Here is a 20,484-nt window from a genome sequence, read left to right as displayed (position 1 = left end):
CACCAGTATTTTTGAATTACCGTGCTTTCCCCCTTCATATCAGCCCGAGATGAGAGATTTATGCATTTTTATTCTGTAAAAAAGCCTCCGATGACGCAAAAATCGTCATTTTGCGTCATCGGAGGCTTTTTTGGCCAGAGGCTTAAAACTACAGCCAGTAATAGCAAGTAGTTCGGCATTTTTTCGCCACGCCCATAACATATGCGCGTTTGAGGTTCATCTCGCAAATTCATCGGTCTCTGCAGTCATCTCAACCAATACAGCAACAGGCTTTTGTGGTAAGTTAGCATAAACAGATAAATAGACTAACTCAGTTTTACAGAACAGTGGCTTTACTTTGATAACAGTCAACTTGCAACGTATATGTAATTGTCTATCTAACGTTACTTTGCTAAGTTTGCAGTTTCACTGCTACCTACAACACTAGGGCAGGCTACTGTGTTATCAGAAATAAGAGTCTAGTATCAGCGAGTCTTACCTCTAGGCGAATACGCTTAGGCCGTGTGTCCACCAGAGCGTTTTTAGATGGTTTTAGGCGCTCTGCTTAAAACGTCCGTCTGTGAGCGCGCTGTGAGCTGTGAGAGCGCTTCTGCAGCGCAGCGTTTTTTTTCCGTTGAGACCCTTTGTTGCTATGATACGGAATATCCATGGCACTGTTTACTTGTAAATGATTTTGCAGGAATTTGTTTCAGCCTTAGGCCGTGTGTCAATTTAGCACAATTTCGCTGTAAATGTATGAACTAACTCACGATTGTGACCGATAGGCGTGGTTTGGGCGTGGCCTCGCAAGGGCAGCGAAAGAAGTGCATTCTGGGAGTTGTTGTCTTTCATCCACATTAGTCAAAAATACATTTTCTGCCTTTTCTCAGTCTAGAAAGCTCCAAATTCAAAAATAATTTCACATTTCTACTACATAAATGACCAATTTTAAATACACATTCATCTTTCCAGGGGTGAAGTACTCCTTTAAACAGCAATGCTAAGTATTAAATAGTTTGCGCATGCGTGCTGAGCCAGAAAATTGTGCCTAATGCACGGTGTTTCCTTCTCTGTTTTGTGCTTTAGATCCTCCTCATTTTCGAGTGGGGGTTCAATCTTCAACTGGCTGGCGGCTAAGAGCTTAGAAGCCTACATTACAGGCGAGGCTAGGCACATCTCAAACAAGCCTATTTATTTAGTTGAAATGCATAATTCAACCTCACGTATATCTCAAGATGATTTCGGTAAAGACGAGGTCTCGTGAATTTAGGATTAACTGAGGTCTTAATGAGAAATATTTATAACGATGTTAAAAAAATCACTTAAAAGGCGAAAATCATTTGAAAAAATAAATGAAGTAATGGTAAAGTGAATTTAAATGTCTATGCATCTATGCATTTAATATGTATGCATATAACTACATTGATAAAAGATTTAAAGCTGTACGTAAATAAAAGTAACTTCATTAATTAAATATTAAAAAATATTGTAAATTCTAATTTTTGTCTTTATAAGATACATTTGTTTAAGTGAAACTGTAACTCGTTTATGAATTTGTTTTAATCATTTGTTATTGAACAGTGTGTTGTTCTGAAAACTTAAAAAAATAAAAAGTTCAACAACAATATTGAAGTTCCCAACTTTTTTATTGGACAATTAGTAGGTAACAAATTTGTTAAGACACTGTTTTTCAACTTTCAACTTTTTGTTTAAACTTTTAAACATAAAACTTTTTAACACAATTGTTAGGAAACATATTTTAAACAGTTGTAAATAAAAACATATTTTAACACTAGTAAATAAAAACATTTTAACATTATTGAAAAGTTAACATGAAAAACACTATGAACATCCATATAGGTGAATTACAACTTAAATAACAAAATAAAAGCAAAACAAAACCATATCTTAGAAAAAAAGAAAAAAAAGAACTTCTTATGGGCTTGGTGTATATTACGGTTCTGATGGCCGTGTTTGCTTTGGGACAGTGTGCTCCTCTGGTGCAGCGTGTCTTTTTTTCACCAGGGTTTGTGGACAGCGACACCTGATCGGTTATTCTGCATAATTCATTATCAGGTGTGTCATCGTTTTGTCATGTCAGTTACATGATTGTCAGATGTGTATCTGACAGTGAGTGGACCACAAGTGAGTAGATATTCTTCAATATTCTGTGTGTCAAGTTAAGAGATGTCTTTCATTTTTCAAGAATTTGGTTAAAACTGTGTTTGGGATTGCTAGAGACAACTCCTGTTCGTCAATTGAAAAAAATGAGTGTACCAGTGCATTTTGTTATGTAGCTGGATTGTTTTCTGAGTATTTTACATGTCACACATCTGTGAAATGTTTCTTTTATGTTTATTGTGTGCTGTGACATTTTGGACAGACCTTTCTGATAGTTATTGTTGTGCCTTCAATTGGTTGTGTGATTGTATGTGTTTGTGGTGTCAATTCACTTGTGTGTGATGTTGTTGTTGTTGTTGTTGTTTTGTGTTGGGTGATGATGGTGCTGTGTGTGGTGGTTAAATTGATTTTTCCATTGAATTGTCTTGTAGACAGGTTTGTGAATATGTAGGTATGACCCTGTTGCACTTTTTCTATTTGTTTGCCCCACAGTGAAACCTGGATGGCTCCAGGATGATTTCACAAGACTTCACCTCCAATTCGGTGTCCCTCATGGTGATCATTTGGCTCAGATTCGCACTGTTCGAGACTGTGGCTATCGGTCTCAAAATCTGTAAAGAAGATTAAAAAGTTAATGATATGTATAAGAAAAACAAAGAACAGTTTTTTATATAGTTGAGTTTGAGTATAAAATGTTAAAATTATAGTGACATTTAATGAAGAATAGTGGGTAGTAATAGTGCTAAAATGCAACTAATACACAACTATCTGAAACTATAACAGCTGTGGATTATCTAATGTCACACAGTAGTATTAAATTATGTATGTTCACTTTTTTTTTTAAGTTTAGCCAATGATGTGCTTTGGTTAAGTCACATGACATGCAATTTTTTTCTGTGGCACGATTTCTGACAGACTGCCGTCTCTTGTCGGTAGTTGCTAAAAGTAAACTAAAACGTCAGTAACAAACAAGGACCTGGGGGTAAGCAGATAGACATCATATTTTCATTTTTGGGTGAACTATCCCTTTAAAATCACAACATTCATTATTTATGTCTCATCCGCCCGTGACCCACCTGCATTTAATTGACTTATTTTTTATTACCGCCCCGCGGATACCGTGATCCATACATCTGTAGTACACACCTATGAAATATAGATATCTGAGAGTGTCGGATTATAATTTCACCATCAGTAATTCAGGATTGCCTCCACCAAAAAAGTAAATGAGCAAATCAGAACAGAAGTGCAAATAATGGTTGTGGTGCTAACGTTACCTGTTTCATTTTGTAAGCCGTCAGTAAAAGAGGTAGAACACGCCAATGCTGATAGTTAGGATGTTTTATTAATATTAATTAGGGCTGGGGGAATTAACGCGTTAATCTTTGCGATTAATTTGAAATGTTTAACGCGTTAAAAAAACGCATTTAACGCAGCACTTTTTTTGCCTCGTAATGATTTCCTGTTGCGGCTGCTATTGAAAAGCCGAAAATATGTGGATCGGGTTTCATTCTCGCGCAGCTTTCATGAGCGGGTCTTTTCCGCTCCGTGTGCGCCGCCGCACTCTCTGTTCCTTGTGTGTGTGTGTGTGTGTGTGTGTGTGTGTGTGTGTCGGCGCGCTGCGCTCTCTGCTCAATGTCCGACTCCGTGTTTGCGCTGCGCGTTCTGCTCTGTCGTTCACGGCCCACAGTCTATGGCCCAAACGCTCCAATCATGTACCGATCAAGCACGGGAAAAGCAAAGTCTGCTCAAATAAGGTGACATTTCTCTATAGACTTCTGTTTGCTGAGCTGGTATAGTCATGGGCCGGGTCTAGGGGGGGCTAGGGGGGGCATTGCCCCCCAGAATTTCCTTGTGCCCCCCCCAAAAATGTGCAGCCAACAATAAAAATGAATAGGCATACATAAACATTAAAAACGTCTTATCTATTGAATAAGGATCGGCCACTTTATTCACAGAAAATAAGTGAATATTATGCTTATAATGATATTTAATCTCACAAAAATGGACTTAAAATCCAAAAACATGAGAACTGGGAAGTAACGAACATTAATCAGAAAATACGTCAGTGTACACCTAATCTTTAAGCAAGTAGCCTAAAAAATATCACGATGAGGATCACATCTGCATCAGCCGAACATATTTTCTGCATGCTGAGATAGCTGTCAGTGAACATTTCCTCAGTAATTTCGTTAACAATGAATAATTCGTACATTATGTCCAGGGGCGGTGCTAGGGGTGGGCTAAAGGGGTTGGAGCCCCAAATCTTTCAGGTTTGAGGTTTCTGTGCTGTGTATTTTAAAGAGAAGTGTGCACATTTACTCACACGATCAGCTGGTCAAAATAAAAGCACAAGGCTTTATCTTAGAAATTAGTACAAAAGTTTTGTAATTTCCCTGTTGTGTAAAGTAGGCCTAACTAATAAAAATTGTAATTTATTTTAGAGTGCATTTGTTACAATACTGTCATATGAATAATTATATAGGCCTAAAACATTATTATATTATTGTAATAATTGTTTGGCATCCTAAAATACAATGTAGACTGAGACTCTATATCACAACAAAAAAGATGTTTGAGCCTTCTTTCATTAACAGGTACAATGCTGTTTCTTTGGTCAATTTGCACTCTGTACATGGGTTGAAGCTCTCAGTTTTGAACTTCCAGAGTACACCAGATTGATGCATTTAACCTTAAAATATACAAAAATTTCTTCCGGGGGGGCATGCCCCCGGACCGCCCTAGATGAGTTACACCAAACATAGTTTTACTAATTCCAGTGGGAAATAATCTACATTTTATGAACTTTAACCAAGAATACTACAAAAAAGCTCCTTTCATGTCAGTAAATTAAAATGTCATTGGACAAATGTAGATTTTGGCTAAGCCACGAAAGTTTACAATGTCTGGCTCCACCCCTGATTATGGCCATAAATAATTCACATAGCCTACTAAGCAATAGCCAGTACAAATTAGGCTATAGCCTATAATTTGTTAGCCACAATACGATTCTTAATGAATCAAAAAAACAGTTACAATAAGTTATCTATGAATATTAGCCTAGAAAATGCTGCCCTACCAAAATTTGTGATTGCCCCCCCAGTCCAGCAAGCCTAGTACCGGGCCTAAGGAATAGTTCACCCAAAAATGAAAATTCTATCATTTTCTCTCCCTCAAGTTGTTCCAAACCTGTATTATTTCCTTTCTTCTGCTAAACACAAAAAAGGTATTTTAAAGAAGGTTGGTAATTAAACAGTTGCTGGTCCCCATTGACTTCCATAGTATTTTTTTTTTTCCTACTATGGAAGTCAATAATGGGGTCCATCAGTCGTTTGGTTACCGACTTTCTTCAAAATATCTTCTTTTGTGTTCAGCAGAAGAAAGAAAGTCATAAAGGTTTGGAACAACTTGAGGAAGAGTAAATGATGGCAGAATTTTTATTTTTGGGTGAACTATTCCTTTAAAATGACCTGCTCTGATCACATGCTCTGGAAATAATAGCTTTTTTAGGACTATAGTTTATTTTTATAATTAGTAAAAAAAAAAAATCTTAAATTGATTATGTTGATTGATTATTGAAAAAGAATAATACATTGATATATTGATGTTTAATATTATTTTAATATAGGGCTATTTTCTGTTCCTTTTTTTCCGGTGATTCTAAGTTTAATTATTGATGATTACAAGCTTGGAGGAAATGCAATTAATTACAGCAAATTGTGCAATTAATTAGTTAATTTTTTTTAATCGATTCCCAGCCCTAATATTAATACATATCTTATTTAGTATTATATAGAAATATATTAATATAATAAATACCGGTACTTTGCTTGTTTCGTTAATGGATGAATCACTGTTTTTTGAACGAATCTCTTGAATGATTCAATAACAAATACATTTAAGTCACTTGTCGCCACCTAGCGGTGTAACAATGCAATCGTGCTCAAACATGTTGATAAGAAAATTAATGCAGCCAGATGCAAGGCCCTGGATACGTTGCAGGAGGTGGCCAGGAAGAAGAGGAAGTTGGAGTAAAGCAAGAAGATAGTTCAATGAGAGTTTGTTTCGGAATAAAAAATGAAATTGAATATTACAAATTAGCGTCTGTGTATTTTGATTTTCAGAATTTCATTTTAGTCTGTGCCTATGGGGTGGGCTGGGGATGGCAGGGGTTGGTGGCAATGTAAGTATCTGGATATTTGCCGCTGGGCGGGGGCTTCGATTACCTCTCTCTTTTTTGACCATACATGTGTTTGCACCCCTGAAATATGAAGTTCATTAATTTTAAGCATTAGTGTTGCTGTTGTTGTTGTTCAACTGGTCATTTAAGACCATTAACTCTGTTAAGAATTCTCTTCTTAAAGATGGCGTTTATTAAAGAGTAGACTGAAGACATGAAGATTGAGTTTATTAAAGAAGAGACTGAAGATATGAAGATGGAGTTTATTAAAGATGAGACTCAAGACATGAAGATTAAAGAAAAATTCAAAGTGAAACATGAAGATACTGAGGAACAAACAGGTTCGTTCTATTCTCACAGCTGAAATTGATCATTATTAAAATGTCCAGCTCTACAGAAATAGAGAATATACAGAAATATAATCTTAGAGAATATTACAGAAGTAGCCAAAACAATTTTTTTCTGCAACAATAAACCCAATATCATCTTCTGAATAGAGAACAATGGAAAATATTTTTTTCTGTTTATGCTCAAAAGAAAAAAATAGTCTGTAATTTGGTTTTTATTATTTTTGTCAAACTTGCAGTTTTGTGCATTCGTATTTATATTAAATGTTTATAGACTAAATACCATAAAGGAGTGGTCGCAATAGGCGGCCCTTGGGCCAAAACTGGCCCGCCAGCAATAATATCTGGCCCGCGCCCGCAGCCAGATTATTTGAATAGAGGCCGGTTCTGAAATAGATCTTCATCTCATGGTGCCGTATTATTACCATGTCTACTAACTTACACCAGACACGTCTACAATGAACAAACTGACCATTGCAAAGCACTTGGACTACAAACCCGATTCCAAAAAAGTTGGGACACTGTACAAATTGTGAATAAAAAAGGAATGCAATAATTTACAAATCTCATAGGATCACCAATTCCCCCAATGCTGCAGCAAACAATAGTGGAGCAATATCAGAAAGGAGTTTCTCAGAGAAACATTGCAAAGAGTTTGAAGTTATCATCATCTACAGTTAGGGCTGGGCAATATATCGCATACAATTGTCACGCGCATTTCGTCAGTAAAGCCGGTTCCCTGATTACCGCTAAATCACCATCACCTGCTTTCAAATGAAGCGGCATTTAATAGACAGAACCGTAGATCACTGAAAAGCCATGCAATATCGCGTTCATTATCGCAGATGAATCGCCTTCGATATTGAACGCGATATTGCGTGGCTTTTCAGTGATCTACGGCTCTGTCTATTAAATGGCGCTTCATTTGAAAGCAGGTGATGGCGATTTAGCGGTAATCAGGGAACCGGCTTTACTGACGAAATGCGCGTGACAATTGCATGCGATATATCGCCCAGCCCTAGCCTGGGTGCCAGCCCGAACCCCGCCCACAACATTTTTTGGACGGGAAGTTCGGTCTGGACTCGATCCATTGTGGAGTAATTATGCTCGGCTCCCAGAAGGCCGAGCCAATCAAATTGCCAGGGCGGGCTTTAATCGATGATGGACAGGCTATCTGCGGTTACGTAACCACCCGCGTCATCAAAGAGCGCTTGGGGAGTTTGATTGACAAGCGATCTAACCAATCAGAACGCCGCATCCGCCTTGTTGTCCGACAAAGCAGTCAGGAGTTAAACTGCGTTCACGTCACCTCGTATTTACCGGTATCTTGAAATGGCAACACGTGACGTTATATTCGGAGCTGTTCACGTCCTTTGACTGGGAATTAAGCGTTTCCATGGCACCACTATCAACGCCTAAATTAATCTACAGCGGTCAGGTGGTACAGCGGCCACGTGGTACATGTGGGAGCTTCAGAAAACTCCCAGCTTACAAGCTGTAATTACGATCTCTACGAGGACGTGAACGCATTTTACAAGTTAGAATCTCGTAACTACAGGAATTACGAGGCCGCGTGAACGCACCTTTAGAAGATTAACATCGGTGGAGTTAAACTTGGAAAAATTGTGCATATTGACGTCTTTCCGCGTTTGAAACAACATTCATTCTCATGATCATTCATGTTTATTTGATGCTATAAATGGACTAGTAGGAAGAGATGATCGGTTCACGAGCCTCTTGAGCTGAGGCGCTACAGCAATCTGTCACGATCATGGTCACAACACATTAAAGAGCCACAAAACGGTTTTTATTGTTTGATTTTTTTTTAATAACTACACAGTTTGAAAGCTGGGACTTTGTTTAATATCATAAGTAACCTGCTCTGTCTCGTCTGTCGATGTGTTGTCAGTTTCCTCTTTGCTCCGCAATGTATTTTCCACTTTGTGTGGCGTGACAGCGCCACGGCTTGTCGGACAAAGCAACAGTAACTAAGGGGGCGAGTCTTTGCGAAAGGTCAATTAGTTTACAACAATGATGGCTGTTGAAGAACTGAGATGTGTAGATTCCGCCATCGCGTCCGTTATAGAAGATATCGACAGCGCATTAATTTTAAAAGAGGAACAAAGGACCGCGATCAAGGCATTTGTCGATGGGAAAGATGTCTTTGCCGTCCTTCCTACGGGATTCGGCAAAAGTTTGATTTATCAGCTGGCCCCGATGGTCGCTAAGAAGAGTTCTGTTGACAACTATGCGTCGCTCAACATACGTCACTTACTCTGTAGCTCTGATTGGTTGTAGGTCTATCCAATTGAGGTCTTTCCTGGATCGGTTGAAATACGCCCCCATAATCAAAGCCCAATGGAGCAGTATCAGACTCATATTCTGACTAGAATTGAGTATGACCACGTCAGGCTAGCCCAGCCCTATCTACAGTGCATAATATCATCCAAAGATTCAGAGAATCTGGAACAATCTCTGTGCGTAAGGGTCAAGGCCGGAAAACCATACTGGATGCCCGTGATCTTCGGGCCCTTAGACGGCACTGCATCACATACAGGAATGCTACTGTAATGGAAATCACAACATGGGCTCAGGAATCCTTCCAGAAAACATTGTCGGTGAACACAATCCACCGTGCCATTCGCCGTTGCCGGCTAAAACTCTATAGGTCAAAAAGAAGCCATATCTAAACATGATCCAGAAGCGCAGGCGTTTTCTCTGGGCCAAGGCTCATTTAAAATGGACTGTGGCAAAGTGGAAAACTGTTTTGTGGTCAGACAAATCTAAATTTGAAGTTCTTTTTGGAAAACTGGGACGCCATGTCATCCGGACTAAAGAGGACAAGGACAACCCAAGTTGTTATCAGCGCTCAGTTCAGAAGCCTGCATCTCTGATGGTATGGGGTTGCATGAGTGCGTGTGGCATGGGCAGCTTACACATCTGGAAAGGCACCATCAATGCTAAGGTATATCCAAGTTCTAGAACAACATATGCTCACATCCAGACGTTGTCTCTTTCAGGGAAGACCTTACATTTTCCAACATGACAATGCCAGACCACATACTGCATCAATTACAACATCATGGCTGTGTAGAAGAAGGATCCGGGTACTGAAATGGCCAGCCTGCAGTCCAGATCTTTCACCCATAGAAAACATTTGGCGCATCATAATGAGGAAGATGCGACGAAGAAGACCTAAGACAGTTGAGCAACTAGAAGCCTGTATTAGACAAGAATGGGACAACATTCCTATTCCTAAACTTGAGCAACTTGTCTCCTCAGTCCTCAGACATTTGCAGACTGTTATAAAAAGAAGAGGGGATGCCACACAGTGGTAAACATGGCCTTGTCCCAACTTTTTTGAGATGTGTTGATGCCATGAAATTTAAACTTATTTTTCCCATAAAATTATACAATTTCTCAGTTTAAACATTTGATATGTCATCTATGTTGTATTCTGAATAAAATATTGAAATTTGAATCTTCCACATCGCATTCTGTTTTTATTCACTATTTGTACAGTGTCCCAACGTTTTTTGGAATCGGGTTTTTATATCAGAAACAGAACGGGGAATCCGTTTACAGTTGGGAATGTGTTGTCGCACCGCGCCACATCCAGCCTAGACAATATCACTGATTATAATGGGTTCTATTATCTTTTGTAGCGTCGCGCTACTCGCGTCCGGTGTCGGTGTTATATTCTTTGAAAACGGTGACAACTTCGTTGCAGATAAGGCACACCGGCTTTGCATTCACAAAGCTAGGTAGGATGAATGCATAGTTGTCTTTCCATTCTTCTTTGTATGCCCTATTTTCACTGACAACTTTCCACTTTAGACTCTTTGATAGTGCCATTTTCTCTCACCAGCTAGCTTAACATCACTCTGCACATGACGTAATAGCGTAGGCTACCTCCAGCACGCAAACAATTTAAAAATGCAGTTTTAGTAGGCTACAATATTTTAACTTTTTACCATGTAGTTAGGTGCCATGTGTGGTTTTACCTGCAGTGATCTAATTAGAGTACTTTTTAATTTAAATAACAATAGAGTTCTAACCCAATAATATATAAATGTCGCCCTTTAAAAACGAGGTTGATAAAAGTTTTACAGATATTGTTTGTGTAATAAATTTACATCTCTGTGTCCTACCTAAAACTACTCTACTGTCAGCTCAAGCTTTTGTCAAATCTGTAATGTTTAAGAAACAAAAGATGCTATATATATATATATATATATATATATATATATATATATATATATATATATATAATAAGAGAGAGAGATTGAAACCGCCTTTATTTACAACATGTAGGTAAACCCAAAATGTGTAACCACTAAAATCTACATTACACCATATAAATTACAAAAAAATGTATAATAAAAAGAAAGGAAAAACATACAAAAAAAAAAAAAAAAAAAAAAAAAAAAAGAACAAAACACTTTAAAAAGTCAACAGTAAATCATCATTTTCATTGATTGTACATAAGACTCCATTTATAGCCCAGGTATTCACAAACACTGGCAAGCACCCTACCATCCTATAATATGCATGTTCAATTCTGAGCCTTGATGCTATCAAACCCTTAAACATCAGCAAAGGGTCTAATGTGCTTTTTCCAATAATCTTATTTTTCCTTGTTTTCCAAATAGCGAGCTTGGCACTTCCAAACACAAAATTCAATAAAACCATGACATTTTTCCGACTAACAGAGTATTTTGGCCCAAAGATAAACAATTGATTAGATAAATTTTCACCTAAAGATGATACCCATTGAGACAGAAAGAAAAACAAATGACCTAACCGCACACATTGCACAAAAAGATGGAAAACAGTTTCATCTTCCAAACAGAAAGGACACCCCACCCCTATATCTGGATTGAGGTGCATCACATGCCTGTTTGTAGCTATTGCACCGTGTACAAGCCTCCACTGCAAATCACCAGTCCGTTTATCAATGGGGCGTTTGTACAGTGACCGCCAGCTACCTTTAGGGGAGATGTCTGCTCCAAAAAAATCTGTCCACTTTGATGACATTACTCCAGATAGACCCCGTGCATTGGTCACTTTCACACAAGTCACATACAAAGCCTTTTTACCAGCAGACTCAAAGGTATCCAGTTGAGGGGTTTTGAAAGATAATATAAGGTTTTCCTCTTCAAGAAATTCCTTTACGTCAGCAGTTATCATCAAGGGCGGCAAATGGTAGTCACACCCAGCCATCCATTCATTCATATGGTTAGAATTTTTGATGAAAAGCCGTTGATCATAATTCAACTCCCCAACCACTTCATCAATAAGCTGTTTCAGGAAACGAAGGGACTTTATTCCAGTTCTCTCACTCAAAGTCTCCCAGCTGGTGTTTAAAATGTGGCCAAGTTTTACGCATCCAGCAGCTATCAGCCGTGATGACAAACTGGTAGAGTTCAAGAGTCTAGACGGTAGAAAAGAGTTCTGAAACAATGGCTCTTCCATTAGCCAAAAGCCTGCATGTAGTTCAGCAGATCTTGAGACAGAAAACACCTTCCATGCTTCCATCACAGATTTGTAAAAGGATGTCAAGTCTTTTAGAGTGATTTCATTCAGGTTCATTAAAAAGAGATGTTTATCAAGTCCCATATCGCCTGCTTTCCTCAAGAGTGCAACAGCAGTGTTAGCCCATGCAATGTCATGGTCATAGAGCAGTCTCTGAGCAGCTTGTAGACGAAAGGCCATGAGTCTAGATTTAATGTCCACAAGACCTTGCCCCCCTTCTTGCACTGGTAAAAAAAGGACAGCTGAACGGACCCAATGTTGCCCGGACCAAAAAAAATTCACCAGCATCCTTTGAATTTCTTGCACTAATCCATCAGGAGGTTGTAAAACAATAAATTTATGCCATAGAGCAGAAGCGACCAGGTTGTTAGCAACTAGAACTCTCCCCCTGTAGGATAGCTGGGGTAGCAGCCAGTTCCATCGAGACAACCGGGTGCACACTCTCTCCAAAAGTCCCTCCCAATTTTTCTTTTGAAAATCAGCAGATCCCAAAAACACACCAAGTATTTTTAAACCTTTACTATTCCAGTTTAAGCTGCCTGGTAGTTTCGGGAGATTTTCCAGATTTCTTTGACCTGACCAGAAAGCCTCAGTCTTATCCCAATTTACTTTTGCTGATGATGCACCTTCATACATCTCAAGTACTTTTGACAGAGCTTTTATATCATTACTTGTCATTGACAAAAACTGTAACATCATCAGCGTAAGCAGTAATTGTAGTTCTTACATGAGGCATTGTAGGTACTGCTAAACCAGTTAAAGTTTTCCTTATATTAAAAAGTAATGGCTCAATAGCAATACTGTACAATTGTCCTGATAAAGGGCATCCTTGTCTAATGCCCCTTGAAACCAGAATAGGTCGACTTAGACCTCCTCCCACTTTAACCATACAAGAAGCTCCAGTATATAATAACCTTATCCATTTGATAAAATCTTCACCAAACCCAAAGGCAGCAAGTAAATTAAAAAGATAGTTATGATCAACACGATCAAACGCCTTTTCTTGGTCTAAAGCAATCAATCCAATTTCTGCATTAAACATTTTGCAGACATCCAATGTGTCTCTCACCAAAAAAAGGTTATCCATTATGGATCTCTTTGGAATACAATAGGTTTGATCTTGATGTATTATCGAATGTAAAAACTTCTTAAGTCTATTAGAAAGACATTTGGATAGAATTTTATAGTCTGTGGTTAATAAGGCAACAGGTCTCCAGTTTTTTAACAAAGTCAAGTCTCCCTTTTTAGGTAGTAGGGACAATACAGCACGTTGACATGTGGCAGGTAAAATACAATCTTTATAACTTTCACAAAAAACTCCATAAAGGTCCATTCCGATGTGTTTCCAAAAATGTTTATAAAATTCAGAAGTCAACCCGTCAATGCCAGGAGAGCGACCAGGTTTCAACTCTCCAACAGCAATAGTGAGTTCTTGAAAGGTAATTGGCATATCCAGAGCAGTCTTAGAAAAAGAGTCTATTTGAGGGAGTCCATGCAAAAGTTCTGTTGTGTAATCAATGTTGCAATAATCAGCTTTATAGAGTGAAGAATAAAAACCAACAGCATGATGACGCATTTCTATAATGTCATTTGTAATCTTTCCATCTGGAAGACGTAAACACATCATCTGCTTATATTGTGCCACAGAATGTTCTAAATTAAAAAAATAGGCACTTGGTGCATCCATATCAGCAACTGATATAAATCGTGACCTCACTAAAGCTGCCTTCACCCTCTCATTCAAATGAAAATGTAACTGCCTCTTTTTCTGTTGTAGGTTATTGATAGAGACTGTATCGTGTCGTCTTATCAATTCTGCCTCAATAGTCTCTATATCTTTTTCCAGGGCTTGAATAGTTTCTCTTTGAGTAGTAGTAGAATATGCCGTATACTGTTGGCAGCATAGTTTTATTTGAGTTTTACCAACCTCCCACCATTGTTTTAAATTTTCAAATTCAGTTTTTTTTTCTTTCCAATACTTCCAGAATGCCAAAAAATGTTCAGAAAATAAAGCATCCTGCAATAATTTAGCATTAAAATGCCAATGAGAGGATTTTCTTGGCAACTGCCTCATATTTACTGAAATAAAAACTAAATGGTGATCAGAAAATCCTATTGGAGATATACAACAATCAACTACCCTGTTATTAAAACATTTTGAAACATAAATTCTATCTAATCGAGCAGCACTTACTCTATTGTCAGAAACTTTAACCCATGTATATTGTTTTTCTGCTGGATGCTTTATTCTCCACATATCTAAAAGTTCTGCCTCTCTCACCACTCTTGACAAATAGTTTGAGGATAGCATATGAGGCTCTTCATTGTTACGGTCAACATTGAAACATTCTGTACAGTTCCAATCCCCACCAATGATGATGTTTCCATCACTAAAATCTTGTTTTAAAACATCAGCTAGTATATTAAAAAACTGTATTCGCTCATGACCTACATTTGGTGCATAAACATTTATAAAATAAATTGTCATGCCTTCAATAATAGTTTTAACAAGAACAAGACGACCTTTCACAACTTCTTCAGTTTTTTCAATACTAACTTTTCTATGTGGAGAAAAAAGTAAAGCAACTCCAGCACTAAAATTTGTACCATGGCTAAGTATATGTTGACCTTTCCACCACATCCCCCACTCGGCTTCATTATCACAATCACTATGGGTTTCTTGCAGTAAGATAACATGTAACTTTTTATTCTGCATTAATTCAGACACCAAAGCTCGTTTATATCTATCCCTCCCTCCATTAATATTTAATGAACCCACCCTCAAAAGATCCATATAATTTAAGAAGGAAAGAGAAAAAACAGCAACAAAAGAAACCAATAGATAAAGAGATAAGAACACCAGGTGATGCATGGCTAGTCACTCATAAAAAAGCTTTTAACCTCTTCTTTTTATCCACTTTTCTACTTTTTCTAATAACTGTGACATGCTTTTTCAACCGAAAACGTTTCTGCTTACTCAACTGATCAAGGCTCATAGTCTTGAGGAGAAACGACACTGACCGCTCAAATTTGTCAACATCAGGAAAGAAATCTTTAATGTTGACTTGTTTTCCAAATGTCTCATCAAGAAAGCCATTAATTTCCGCTAATGAATGGATAGAAAGATCTTTAATAGACAAATCTTGGGAGTCACCTTCCAATCCACATACAGAACCTACTTGTGAATCACAATCATAATCAAGAAGAGAACAATTTTCATCAGATACATCATCATCCATTACACTACCATCATTAGTAACAACCAACTCTCTCTTTCTTGTACCTAAACACACAGGCTCCTGAAAACTGCTTGAACTTGGCCCTGCAATTGGATCTGTGTTAGGATCTGTATTAGTAACAATTTCGTGTGCTTCTATGATAGCGGACGGCGCCGCACCAGAGGCGCTTACCTCGGCTGCTGCACCTGCGTCTTCCTCTTGAGCAGTGTGCTCCGCCGCATCGCCCTCTCCCGACTCAACAGGCCTGTCCTCTGGTGTACGCTCTCTGTGTGGGCATGCGAACTTTTTGTGACCTAAATCACCGCATTCGAAGCACCTCAAACTACCAGTTGTTGCGTACACCATATAAGTTTTCCCTTCATGTCTTACCCGAAATGAAACGTCCAGCGTGTTCTCGGGAGATTCTAGAAACATAAACACCTGCCTTCTGAAAGATTTTACATGTTTCAGAGACGGGTGTTTACATCCCAAAGTAATCGTTTTGAACCCACTGGCAAATTTGCCAAACCGAACTAATTCCCGTTCCAACGCGTCATCCGGAATAAACGGTGGGACATTAGATACTGTGATTTTTGCTGACGGCGCATATAACGGGGAAACTTGAACAAAGTTTCCGTTTATAACAAGACCACTTTCGATTAAACGATTAACAAAAACTTGCTCTTTCAAGAACACTACTACGGCTTTGTTCATACGGGAAGCGGACACAATATTCTCATGTCCGACTTCCCCGCCAGCCGAGATAAGCACATCTTCCACTGTGACGCCGTCCTCTGGCACACACCTGAAACCATTACGCAAGGACAAAGACGGCACCTCCTCATGAGACGCCATCCCTCCTTGCGCAACATTCACTTCAAAACCTTAACCTAAAAATAAACCATGCAAAAGAAAAGAAACAAGAAAAGAAAAAAAAGAAAAAATAATAATAAAAATAATTTAAACTAGTAATTGAGACTATGTGAATTCACACAGCTCAGGTCTCACCCTACACCACTCCACCCACTCCCAGCATGCAACAGAGAGAGAGAGAGAGAGAGAGAAAAGGAACCCCAGATGTCCACAGTAGGGACTTTAAGCAGCAGCTGCTGATACAACGGCATTCTGGCGTTCTGTTGCGCATGCACAAATTTAACTGCTACTTCTTGGCGTTCTACTGTAACTGTCTACTATGGGAGAGTAGCCGAATTGCCGTAGTCGATAATACGTGACAGACTCGATAAGTAAATGTTATGTTCTATGGTTATGTGGTATTTTAGTTGTATCTGTATGTCATTTAATTCCAAAAGCAACCATTCTCTTGCATTTATTTACATGTAATGTATTGTTTACTATGTTAAATGATTAAATGATCCACGCCGTCCGCTTTGTTGTTGCTTAGCGATTTTTGCATTCTTTAGATACGGCAGTTGACAGTTTTCTTCCGGTCGCCGTTTGCGTTCCATCAACATCTGTTGCTTAAAGTCCCTATTATCGAATCAGGCCCCCTTTTATAAAAGTTTGGACACCCCTGGTATAGAGCATACATGATTTTGGTTTTGATGCATTAAATGTCTCAATTGTTTTATGTCTGTTTTTGTCCTAGACCTGATGGCACTGAAAGAATCGACTCATGAACTTAATGAAAGGGAAGAAGAGAAAAAACATTACAATAAACATCCTGATTTCATGATTGGAGAAAGATTGACACAGGCTAAAAAGTGTTCCTCACAAAAAAAAGCTCAAAAGACAGGAACTAAAAGTTATTTCACCTGCCAACAGTGTGGAAAGAGTTTTGACCAACACAGAAACCTTCAAGTCCACTTGAGAGTTCACACTGGAGAAAAGCCTTACACCTGTCAACAGTGTGGAAAGAATATCAGTGGAAAAGGAAACTTTGGAATCCACATGAGAATTCATACTGGAGAGAAACCTTTCACCTGCCAGCAATGTGGACAGAGTTTTACACATAAAGGAAGCCTTAAAGTCCACATGAGAATTCACACTGGAGAAAAGCCTCATACCTGTCAACAGTGTGGAAAGAGTTTCACATTTAAAGGAAACCTTGCAGCCCACATAAAAGTTCACACTCAAGAGAAGGCTTACACCTGCCAAGAGTGTGGACAGAGTTTTACACTTAAAGGAAACCTTAAAGTCCACATGAGAACTCACACTGGAGAAAAGCCTCACACCTGCAAACAATGTGGAAAGAGTTTCAGTCAAAAAGGAAGCCTTACAGCCCACATGAGAATTCACACTGGAGAGAAACCTTACACCTGTCAAGAGTGTGGACAGAGTTTCACTGTAAAAGGAAACCTTATGGTCCACATGAGAAATCACACTGGAGAGAGTCCATTTGCCTGTGAACAGTGTGGAAAGAGTATCAGTGGAAAAGGAAACCTTGAAATCCACATGAGAATTCACACTGGAGAGAAACCTTTCACTTGCCAGCAATGTGGACAGAGTTTTACACATAAAGGAAACCTTAAAGTCCACATGAGAACTCACACTGGAGAAAAGCCTTACACCTGCACTCTGTGCGGGAATGGTTTCACACGGGAACGAAACCTTAGGAAACACATGACTATTCACACTGGAGAGAAGCCTTTTACATGTGATGAGTGCTGAAAGAGTTTCAGATTTAAAGGTGACATTAAGGTCCACATGAGGATTCTCTCGAAAGAGAACGGTTTTAGAAGTCGTTGCTGTGGAAAGAGCAGAGGTGTAAAGAGTACCTGAAAACCATATTTGAGTAAAAGTACAGATACCTGACAGCAAAAAATGACTCCCATTACAAGTTAAAAGTGACAAATTCTAATACAACTTGAGTAAAAAATCTTGGTGTATCTGATTTTAACATTACTTTAGTATTTTACTCATGCTAAATGTAGGCTCAGAGATGCACTAGTCTTCGATACCTGAGAGAAATGCCAGTAAAAATAAACAATTGATTTGATTGATGAGAAATCATGTTTATTTTTTAAAATCAAAATAAAACTGAACACCTCAACATTGTAATAAATCAAAAGTCTACAAAAAGTCTCAGTTAAGCGCAAGTGTCCAAAAATGCCACAAGTAAACCAATAAACTTCATAAAGGTCTTGTCAATACAGTGGATAAATAAAATAATGTTAAGTAGTTACAGTCAACTTGCTCTGGATGTGTTGGTTTCTGTCAGAGCCGGGACTAGAACTCAGGTCTCCAGCGTGAGAGTCAGACTCCCAATCCTTGAGCCAATGGATAATGGTGAATGCAACAGTAAGACGTACAGTAAGAGAAGTTGAGATGCAGAATAAGTTTTTAATAAAAGTTCAAGTAACAAAAAATCCACAGCTGAAGCAAAAACAGCAAAAGAAGTTCTCAAAAAACTGTCCAAATGGGCATGCCAAAGATGAGAAAGTCCACAAAAAAATAACAGAGAAGGAATAATCCACAGGCAAGAATGAAAACTGAAAAAGTCTCAGAGATAGAAACACTTACTCAGGCAACTGGCTTCAGAACAACTAAACACCAAGCAAAGAAGCTATGAGACATAGTCGTTTAAATACAGCTGAACGAGACACACAGGGCCATGTGGGTTTGGATTTTGTTTTCCCTTCATAATAAAAACCTTCATTTAAAAACGGCATGTTGTGTTTATTTGTGTTATCTTTGATTCATATTTAAATTAGTTTGATGATCTGAAACATTAAAGTGTGACAAACATGCAAAAAAATAAAAAAAATCAGGAAAGGGGCAAGCACTTTTTCACACCATTGTATACATTTTTATATACTGCTTTTCTGTTTCATCTTGTATAATACACTCTGGGTTGGCATTCTTTGTATTTGTGGTTATTTGTTATAACTGCACTCATTCAAACAGTTTTATGAGGGGAAAATAAACTTTATTTGTGTAGCCTGCCTTATTTAGGCAGTGTGTAACGAATGGAGACTCAGGCGGGAGATCCAAGTGCAGCGTTTATTAGAAGTAAGAGTAGTCGTACAGGCAGGGTCAATCAGGAGCAAACAGGAACAGCAAGGGACAGGCAGAATCGTAGTCAGGAAACAGGCAATGGTCAGGCTAGGCAGATATCACTCACAGAACAGTATTCAAGGCAAGGGTCAGGACAGGCAGCAACGGAATCGTAAACGGGTAACAGGCAGGATCAACAACAGATAGGCAGACAGGATATAAACACTTGGTAATGACACACGGAGTAATCAAGACTTCGCGGTGAGGTGGTGTGTGTATGAGTCTTTTATAGTCCAGGTAATGTGTGGCAGCTGGGTGTGGTGATTAGTGTGGAGTGATTGTGAAGTGAGTGCAGGTGATGAGCAATGGAGGATCATGGGAAATGTAGTCCGGGATGTGACAGGAACAGACGTGATCGTGACACAGTGTTACAGTCTTCACTGCATGTAAAGTTATTACCAAACGAACTATAAAACACAGCTCTTCCACTTTTCATTTCCATTTTAAAAATATTAAACATATGTGGCAATATGTGCATATAGTCTGCAAATATAAAACACACCCTGACTCTTTTTGTTAAATGTCAGTTTTAATGGTCAATAATTGCCAAATACCCATTATAAAAGTATAAGCAAAAGGTATAAGAAGCTACAATAAAAAATAAAGCAATTGATTCAGTCAAACATACAAAGTCAACGCTCTAGTAGGCTACAACAGTAAACTATAACTATAAGTTAGAGAGATTTCACATTTAGTTCAACAAATTATAGATTTATGAGACCAAAGTTCACCCGTTAGATTTACAAAATATGAATTATATCATGTTTAAGCACTACAGAGACATCAGAGCCAGCAGCAAACGTCAGAAGGATTACCTCAGGTTAGGCTGTTCTCAGCGGGGTACATGAACGCCCGGCGATCGCCTGGATCTCACAACTCCAAATAGGTGCTACTTTTTATCAATAAACCACAAATTTGAGCTTTAAACCAGTACATTCTTGCCTGAAAATGCTTAATACTACATATCATGACTTAACAACTGTAGTATGTTCGAATTAAAGAGGTTTTCTGCTGTTGACGCGTGATGCATTCTGGGATACCTAGCCCGCACAAGTGACCTCTTGATGCATTGTCAATAAAAGGGGCAGAT

General features: G+C 38.5%; 1 protein-coding gene across 1 annotated transcript; it reads left to right on the top strand.

The window, feature by feature from the left end:
* Positions 1–4,550: 4,550 nt before the first annotated feature.
* Positions 4,551–19,001, top strand: LOC125253288 (gastrula zinc finger protein XlCGF8.2DB-like). The gene is made up of 2 exons (XM_048167213.1): positions 4,551–6,621; positions 16,987–19,001. The coding sequence occupies exons 1-2, from the start codon at positions 6,495–6,497 to the stop codon at positions 18,006–18,008; spliced, it is 1,149 nt and encodes a 382-aa protein (XP_048023170.1). The 5' UTR covers positions 4,551–6,494; the 3' UTR covers positions 18,009–19,001.
* The last annotated feature ends 1,483 nt before the right edge of the window (positions 19,002–20,484 follow it).

Source organism: Megalobrama amblycephala, linkage group LG18 (assembly GCF_018812025.1).
Source record: "Megalobrama amblycephala isolate DHTTF-2021 linkage group LG18, ASM1881202v1, whole genome shotgun sequence".
NCBI classification, from domain to species: domain Eukaryota; kingdom Metazoa; phylum Chordata; class Actinopteri; order Cypriniformes; family Xenocyprididae; genus Megalobrama; species Megalobrama amblycephala.
Note: the sequence above shows the minus strand (reverse complement) of the source record. Positions and strands in the feature narration are given on the sequence as shown.